Raw genomic sequence first — 9,402 nt, 5'->3', positions numbered from 1 at the left:
CCTAAGTTTATTCATATGAATCATAAATTTTCATGCTTAGGCATAATTTGTATCTTAAAAATAAATTATTGATATAACCGTTGATGCCGATACTTTAAATCTATTTTTGGCATTAAATACTTTAAATTTTAATTATATATAAGAGTAATTACGTTTGTAACCAAGCTGGGTTACAATAAGTTTTGATAACCTCTCTACCAAACTTGTACCAAAAAAGAAAAAAACCTGTCTACCAAACTTCTAGATTGGTCAGCCTATGACCATAGGGGCATTTGTGTCAAATAAATAGAGCAAGGATATATGTAAATGGATAGTTGAAAATTTGTATATGATTCATGTTCATATCCATTTAGAAGAATTCATATTAAATAAAGGGTTTTCAAAAACTATCCGAATCTGTTAGGGAGTCAATACGATGTGAATGTAGATAGTGTTATAACTAATTTGTATTTGACCTGTTTACATCTCTACACATACCTAAGGTCAACTCCATATCGATTCTGTTAATTATTTTTTGGGTGTAAACCACACTTTTAAATTATTCATATGGAAAACATGCAGAGTGTGAATATGAATTGTTAAATCCTTCTTCTTCCACATGTTACACGTTAATTAGGTTTCTAAATCTGCTAATTAAACTGGATTACCACCAAACTAGACAGAACAATTCAAAGCACAGAGTGGCAGAGTCATCAATCCATCACACATATATTAGATTATCTATAGCCCTGGTCTGCAAAGTTAATTATTGAAACAAGTTTAAGCTGTTGGGTAGTTATCTAAATGAAAGCCCAACAGCCCACTACTCTGGCAATTGAAAGTGTTTCTCAAGTGGTAAGAGGAACCTATGAGTAAGCCCAATGGACCAAACTAGCAATGCAGCCTGGATCCGGCTCCTCTCCTCAGCGGTGATCCCCTAGGTTGGCCCATAACTACTTGGGGGAACGCCATGTGTCCAGGCGATGATCCAACACTTGGAGCGAGGCACAGAGAGCGAGATGCTGACAAAGGCGCAGAGGCAGAGAAACTGTTGGATCATCACTTGGATATGTGGCGATTACCCAGATAGCTATGGGCAAGATTGAACGATCAGCGCTCAGGAGAAGAGCCGAATCCATGCACTCTAGTGTTTGATTCAATCTAGAATGTAAGCTTGGAGATATTGTCTAACTAAATCAAATTCTCAGTTTAACTTCTTCAAGGATTAGGTTGGGTTAATCCAATTTGATGATCAAACCAGTTAGTTAGCTTGATTTTGGTTAGTCTCACCTCCTTCAACGGTTACAGAAACAATTCTGAATCTCAAGTCTATCAACAATAATATCTCTACCCATGTATGGCTCATGGATTTAAGTCCACGAGGCAATTTGGATGGACTTTGTTTTGCTTGATTCAGGCCCAAAACTCATCAGGCCTATATCAAAGCCCACACCCAATAAAGCCCATGGACAGTTTGAAAGGTTTTTTTTTTTGGCGGGGGGGGGGGGGGGGGGGGAGATCAATGAACTTGATCATAGGTTGAAGCCCACATCCTTGTATTCCTTAATTAAGGGTGATATTGAAATGAATTTGCATTATTTCCAAATAAGCAAATCCATATGGCCCTGTTTGTTTTGATTACTAGCCCGACCTTAACCGATTCCCTTAAGTCCAACATAGCCCAAACTCTTTTTATTTCTAATTGATATCCTATTTTATTTACACTATGTCACAATCCATAAACTAGAGTTACTAACACTAAAAAGGTGAAAATGTCCAAATCTAAATAATTATGAGTTATGACAAAGATAGTGGCTCATCTCAATTTTAGCGGTGGAGAATGGATATATTATGTAGATATCCATCACGACTTTGAGACTCTAAACCATAATTTCATGTTATCCAGAAGATGATTTTAGGATTCCAATAATCTTAATATATTTAAAGCAAAACCAAGTAATCTCTTATCTTAATTTACCCTTTGAGATTTATGACCTCATTTTATTAGTATTCCACGTCAAGCCCATTTAAGAAACCAATTTTAAGGAGGGCCCGTTTAAAGTTAAAATAGATTTGTAGCCTCGTTCAGGTCCATTTATGGCAACCCGATTAGAGTCCAAGACTGATCAACCCAATTTTCAATCTTACCATGCCCGCTTTAGCTATACCATTTAGCTCAACGGTCATTCACAATGCAGCTTTAAAAATTGACAAAGCCTAACTAGACCCGACCACCCCGACCGCTTGATACCCCTAGTGTAAGGTACCTTTGATTAAGGTCATGGGTCATGACTCAAGACCCTAAAAGGAAACAGTAGACTGCCCTCTTTGGCATCATTTTTTTTTTTTTTTTCACAAAAATGATTTTGGCTGCATTTGGAATCATTTATGGAACTTTTTTTATTTAAAAAAAATTGGTAAAACATAAAAATAAAAAAGAGATCAAGAGTCTTTTATGTGTTTTGGCCAAAATTGATTTTCAACTATTTTTGCATTGCGCTTTAATGAGCATATGCTTAAAATCCCAATATGAAGGGGTAAAGTGATCATTTGCTTTGTAATTAGAAATCCAAACCCCTAATCTCCCCTTGCTGAATCTAAAGTGGAGAAACATAGTTATAAAATAGATTTGTGAAAAGAATCTCTTTACCCATTTATTCAAAAAATCATTTTACACATAGAGATACCAAACTATTTCTCATAAGAAACCATTTTTCTCAAGTATTATCAAACCATCTTTATGTTTTGATAAAAAATAGTTTTCATTAATAATTTTATTAATTAGATAAAAATAAAAAAGAAAAATGATACCAAAAGAGCCTAAACACTATAATTTGCTGAAGTTTGAAGAGTGTGCTTGTTCCATTCCCCCGCTCCCGCCCCCCCCCCCACAAAAACAAAAGAAAAAGGTACTAGTTCCACAAATTTTCAAATCTAAACGTTTAAAATCCAAGGAAAACTCTTTCGTCTTTGTTTTCGTTTCTTTGAATTTTTTTAAATATTTAACCGTTTTTTTTTTTTTTATCGCCCTGTCCAAGTTCTGTTCCAACAAAAAAATTGTAATTAGGGTGACCGATGTAACTAACTTTCTAAAAAACCCAGAGGTCTGTAACAAACTCAACGATTGACAAGGTTTTGTGAATGGATGGATGGATGGATGGATAGAATGGTTACAGAAAAAAGTGACGAAAGCGGACCTCGAAGTGCACAAAAAAATGGTAAGATACAGAGGGATAAGGATCCCAATTTCTTCAGAAAATAATAATATTACGTAATAACATACGTGTCTTCCTGGCGTTCTCCGTTTTACGAAATCAAATAAAGGGAATCAATTTTCACCTTCCCGTGTCTACGAGAATACATTTCTGAGTTAATTGGTTCTTCAACATCCCCACGAAGATGCAGCCAAGTGCAGAAGCTATCCAACGTATTGCAAGGATCTCTGCTCATCTCCTCCCCTCAAATTTTCAGGTTTACGACTCCTCCCCTCTTCCTTCCCTTCTTTCTGGGTCTGGTCTCTTTTGGACGATTATTTTGTTTCCGCATAGTTTTCTTTGTTTTATGTGATGGGTTTTCTTCAGATTTCGATTCTATTGAATTAGGGGTCTTTGATTTGATTAGGGCATTTGGACTATGGACTATGATCTTATTGTTTACCTTTCTCGTTGAAGGAATGTGGTTGGTATCTGGGTTTCTGACAAAATTTGAAATTTTTTATTGGATTCTTTATATTATCAAAAATTTGGGTGGATCGTGGGATGAAAGATGGAAGAGAGTTCCATATTGGTTAGCGCAAATTGCCGAGCAAAAGGTGGTGCGCCTGGATTCAAAGTAGCAATCTTGGGTGCTGCCGGAGGTATCGGCCAGCCGCTTGCGATGCTGATGAAGATGAACCCACTGGTTGCAGTTTTGCACCTTTACGATGTCGTCAATGCTCCTGGTGTCACAGCAGATATCAGTCACATGGACACTGGCGCTGTGGTAATTTTATTCTTCCATCTTCTCTGCTTTCTATAATTTATTTCCCCTGAAATTTGAAAACTGTTGGTGCCCCTTTGATAATTATCTCTACTTTTCATTGCTTAATGATCGAAATCTATAAATCAAGATCAATTCTTGGTTCTGTGTCTAAAATTTGAACTTGGGTAAATTGTGTTTGGACTTAATGTTCTTATTCTTGAGGGGTTTGGATCTCGTGGATTATAACATAAAGGTTTCAATTCATATCTCAGTAATGTTACAATAGACATCTTTGAAAAATCTCCAGACTGGATAATGCGGCTATCTATTTTTGGCCATCAGAACTTAATACTATTGGGAGCTTTCAGGTGCGTGGTTTTCTGGGGCAGCAGCAACTGGAGAATGCACTTACAGGGATGGATCTTGTAATAATTCCAGCCGGTGTTCCTAGGAAGCCAGGAATGACTAGGGATGACCTTTTCAACATCAATGCTGGAATCGTTAAGACCCTCTGTGAAGGGATCACTAAGTGTTGTCCTCATGCTATTGTCAACGTGATCAGTAATCCTGTCAACTCTACAGTTCCAATTGCGGCAGAGGTGTTTAAGAAAGCTGGTACCTATGATCCAAAGCGACTTCTGGGAGTCACAATGCTTGATGTTGTGAGAGCCAATACTTTTGTGGTATGTATTATCAGTATCTTTGCTATTCTTACTTTTTATTTTTAATGTTTTATGTTTGTTCTTTGATTCAGATTACACAAGGGAATAAAGTTTGGTTTATCGTTTTGTTTATGGATTACTCTGTACAATATCATTTCCCTTGAATGATATTTAGAAGAAAATATAATGGGTTATCATTTTGTCTTAAATTACTCTCCCATAACACCATTTTCTTTTATCTAGAAAGTATCAGTTAGCCTTTCAAATGCCAAACCATGTTGTGGTTCTGTACTTCCGTTGATCTATCAATCCTTCTTGTTTTTTGGCATTGACTGTGATGACGTAACAAAAAAATTGATGTCATCTCACAGTTTCTATACCAATTGCTTGTTACAGCGTTGGAACCTGAAAAAGCATATGCAATAGTAGTTTGGAAGCCTTTATGAGGTCTTGTTATGCATATGAGAGTTTTTTGTCTTTCATTGTTAACATGTTTGGGTTCATTGTCTGGGTTTCTCTTACAGGCAGAAGTTCTGGGAATTGATCCTAGGGATGTTGATGTTCCAGTTGTTGGGGGCCATGCTGGAGTTACAATTTTGCCCCTTCTTTCACAGGTTATTTCTGAGCTGATGTGTTTACTAATTTCAATTGGGGTGTCTTCTTTGGAGCATTTCCGTTCTCCAATGCAATATCAATTTTTGTTACCCTGAAACAAGTGCCCAATTTCACATCAATTTGTGCAGATTAAGCCTCCATGCTCTTTCACCCAAGAGGAAATTAACTACTTAACAAACCGGATTCAGAATGGTGGGACAGAAGTTGTCGAGGTAATAAAATTCAAGTTTACTCATTAAATATTTATGGTGATAATGTAATATAGAATTGTTTAGTTACAAAGTTCAGTGAGGAACTTGAGGTCTGGTGAACCAGAAAATTTTGATAGCAGTACAGTACTTGGTGAGTCATATTGAACTGAAAATCTATTGAACTCAGAGTTGGCTCACTCTTAATTTAATGGACTGGCCAATGGTTCATTAGAGTTGAATGATGCATAGGCCTACCATATTACCCATGGCCTGTGAATTTCCCGTTAATGGTACATTAGAGTTGAATGGACTGGCCGATGGCACATTAAGAGTAGGTGAATATAAATAACTGGTCCTGTTAATATCATGCCGATACATCCATGTAGTGAGCCATTGATTGAGTTTGCATCAAATTAATATCCGGGGGTTGAACCGACACTGAAATTGGATCTTTGAAACTTGAACATTTGAGATTGATAGATGAAATTATAAAATGGTCAATTTTATATACTGAATATGGCTTAAAAGATAGCTAAATCTGAACAAAGAATAATAGAAAGTATTACCAGAAGAGTGAAGGAGCTGGGGAAAAAGAAGAAAGAAAGGTTTCCACAAGAATTCACATATGGAGCTCCTGATTTTCATGAAAAGGTCTTGAGGATTACACCAAGAATTGTAATTGAGGGGGGGGGGGGGGGGGGGGGGGGGAAGGGGGGATTGACTCCAGATATAGGAATCCACCGGAAAGTGGTGTTTTTTCATATAAAAAATTCTATCTTCTTAAATACATATTTATCAGGGGGGTGAGGATAACCATACTGTGTTGTTTTGGACTGTCAATTGTATTACAACTTTACCGAGAGATACTCAATCATGGATATTCTGTATGAAGGTATTTGCTAATAACTCTGCCAGAAAAACTCCCAAATAAATGTTCATTTTGAAGATCTTGTTTTTATTAAAGAGCTATCTGAATTGCCTTTAAAATGCTTTTCTAAAACTGTGCAAAAATGACAAGTTTTGACCATTGAAAAATTGGGCTCAAGAAGTGTGTAAAATAATGCTCGAACTCAATTTTGTCTTCTGGAGGTTTTTGGTTGGGGGGGGAGGGAGAGAGAAAAAATTTCAAGACAGCACGTAATAGTGTAATATGACAAAGTTGACATCCTAAAACTAACGCTGACTAAAATTGGATAGCTTGATACCACTCCAAATTCTATACCTGAAATACCAGAGCTACCATTGACATCTCAAAACAAATGAAATTAGAAATAAACTAAAAACACCACTAAGATATCCAATATACCCAAGTCAAATTCCATAGTTTTGGATCCTTTTCTAAGTTTGCAATTTGAATGATTGATTTGTGCTGTACCAATTAAGAATTTATGCTTTCCTTTTCATTTCTCATAATTACATGTATCTCCAACGTTTTTATTAGTTTACATACAACATGTAACTTTAATAAAATGTTAAATTTACCCAAAAGGTAATACCTTATCTCCATTACTAATCTGACCACCGCCGTAACTTAGGCTGTGTTTGGCCAAGGTGAGCTCACTTTAATGTCAAGTTCACTTGGGGGTTATGTATGAAGCAAACAAACCATAACACAGAAGTGCTTTGATCCCTTGTTTATGTCCCCAATTGCTAATGTCAATTAAATTGTTAATGTCAATTTAATTTTTGTCAGCTGCCTTTGCAGACTCACCAATTGCTTTCTCTGTAGTAGCAGCACTAAGCCTGCCTCTCTCTCTCTCTCTCTCTCTCTCTCCCTCCCTCCCTCCCTCCCTCTCCCTTCTACTGACGGGACAAAGGGATGAGACAAAATAAATCTTTGATTTCAAGTATTCACCTCCTTCCCTTGTCATGACATTTCGTCAAGATAGTCTGGTGGTATTTGAGTTCCTGCTGTAAGCCTAAGCCTAATACTCTTCATTTTCCCTAAAATCTTATGATCATAACCCTCTCCATTCCTTATACCTGGGAATCTATCTTTAGCTCCCTTCTTTTGACGAGTTCAATCAAACGAGCGATGAAGCTAGCCCTTAAAAGATGGAATTTCTCGACTTACCTAGCGTAATGTTTTTCTAATCCAAATAGATTTTTCATGGATCAGTTTTTGAAGGACCTTCTTCCAGTTTCAGTTTTCAGATAGAATGCATCCCCAATTTTTTTATGGCATAACAGGATTGACTCCATAAATAATTGTAACAAGAGATTTCCTTAGATGATTCAATCTTCATTTTGAGCCTGCTTATAGTTTTGTCATTTGTTTATCACAATGGTCACAACAAACTCCTTTCTTGCGTTGAGATTATTACCCATAACTTTGCGTGAAGACTTGTCACTGCACTTGTAATAAGTCCAAAATAGAGAAAATTTGAGAGTTACCGGAGGGTGGCCATAAGTAGTTGGCTAAATTTTTGCCTCAGTTTTCTATGACAACTCATGTAGGGCATTTCCAGATGAGGAAAATATGGAGCAGAACAAGAAGGTGTAGACTCTGCTTCAGTCTCAAATGATTGAGATGGATTTGATTCCTGTCTCTTTTCTCCCCCTCCCCTTTCTCCTAACAGCTTATAACTTTTAAATCCTTGTCTTGTTTGTAATATTCGTCAAATACTATATGATTACTATGGCCGAAGAATAGTAGCTTAATGCTTTTGGTCCAAAATGGGGATCTTAAAGAACTGATTTGTCACTAATTTCTGTGTTCTTCACAGAGTAAAAGTTTAGCGTGATTGTTCTTTTCTGAGTTGACTGTGTTTCAAATTGCAACTGTGTTCCATTCAGTCATTTTGATTTTCTAAATCACTACTTAGCTGGAATTATTCACATCCCTTGCAGGCAAAAGCTGGGGCTGGTTCTGCAACATTGTCAATGGTTAGGAACTCTCTATTTGATCTTTAGTTACATTTTTCCTTTCATTTACACGTGAAACTCGGCTGCAGACCAACTGAATTCGCCAGGGGCAAAAAAAAAATGCAGGCATATGCTGCTGCTAAATTTGGAGATGCATGCCTACGTGGCTTGAGAGGAGATGCTGGCATTGTGGAATGCTCTTTCGTGGCTTCTCAGGTATTTTTTGCAATTGCAGTCTCCTTGGTAAGTTAGAAACTGCCTTTGAAGAAATAAGATGAAGAGAAATATTAAATTACTTCTTTTTGTTAATAGGTGACGGAACTCCCTTTCTTTGCATCCAAGGTACGACTTGGTCGTACTGGAGCTGAGGAGATCTTCCCTCTCGGGCCCCTAAATGAATATGAGAGGTGAGATACGAGTTATGACGGAAGTGTAAAATTTGTCTTGCAGTCTATGGTATTGATACTGTTCTGTTGCTTTCTTTACCTTACTATTCTCTTCAGGACTGGTCTGGAGAAGGCGAAGAAAGAGTTGGCAGCGAGCATTGAGAAGGGGGTTTCTTTTGTTAGGAAATAGGTCCACACCAAATAATACAGTTGTCTCAGAGATGCTCTCACCTCTGATAGGATAGACATGTAAGTTCTGTTAGTTTTCAATTGCCTTTTATGAACCCCCAATTCATTATAAGCTTCCTCTTAATACCCCCCACCCCAAATAATAATAAAAAAGCTCTCCTATTCCTCAATTGAGATGGATGTTGTATCATTTTTCATATGGAAATGTTTCATGGAACAACTGTTTTACATGAACTAGTTCACAATCCAGAGATACCCCTTAATTTGCAGCGACCGGTACCATACTATCATGGAAGCAGGTAGTAAAAATGGTCTTTTATAGGGTAACAGTGGGGACAAATTTGAAACTTCACAATGACCAAAAAGCAACTGCTTTCTTCCCTCTCGGTCGAGTCAGAAATCTTGGTTCTGTCCATAACCCAGGAAGGAAAAGCCTGAATCTGGATCATCCTCAAACACGTGAAGATCAGTGACAAAGTGTTGTTTTAATGGTGGGTGAGCAAGGTATAGGAAGTCATTTACAGGGCCTCTCTTGTAGCTTCAACTTAAATGTTT

General features: G+C 37.2%; 1 protein-coding gene across 1 annotated transcript; it reads left to right on the top strand.

The window, feature by feature from the left end:
• Window positions 1-3,099: 3,099 nt before the first annotated feature.
• Window positions 3,100-9,077, top strand: LOC122071089 (malate dehydrogenase, glyoxysomal). The gene is made up of 9 exons (XM_042635364.1): window positions 3,100-3,450; window positions 3,745-3,960; window positions 4,308-4,622; window positions 5,126-5,215; window positions 5,345-5,428; window positions 8,258-8,293; window positions 8,399-8,488; window positions 8,585-8,679; window positions 8,776-9,077. The coding sequence occupies exons 1-9, from the start codon at window positions 3,379-3,381 to the stop codon at window positions 8,846-8,848; spliced, it is 1,071 nt and encodes a 356-aa protein (XP_042491298.1). The 5' UTR covers window positions 3,100-3,378; the 3' UTR covers window positions 8,849-9,077.
• Window positions 9,078-9,402: the final 325 nt, after the last annotated feature.

Source organism: Macadamia integrifolia, unplaced genomic scaffold, assembly GCF_013358625.1.
Source record: "Macadamia integrifolia cultivar HAES 741 unplaced genomic scaffold, SCU_Mint_v3 scaffold_189A, whole genome shotgun sequence".
NCBI lineage: Eukaryota > Viridiplantae > Streptophyta > Magnoliopsida > Proteales > Proteaceae > Macadamia > Macadamia integrifolia.
The sequence above is the reverse complement of the archived record's forward strand: the minus strand, read 5'-3'. Positions and strand labels throughout refer to the sequence as shown.

Excerpts from the sequence above, each read along its gene's own strand:
- LOC122071089 (XM_042635364.1), top strand. The coding sequence starts at position 3,379 with ATGCAGCCAAGTGCAGAAGCTATCCAACGTATTGCAAGGATCTCTGCT. Across the intron at positions 4,623-5,125 it reads TGAGAGCCAATACTTTTGTG|GCAGAAGTTCTGGGAATTGA; the intron begins GTATGTATTATC and ends TTTCTCTTACAG. Across the intron at positions 8,294-8,398 it reads GTTCTGCAACATTGTCAATG|GCATATGCTGCTGCTAAATT; the intron begins GTTAGGAACTCT and ends AAAAAAATGCAG.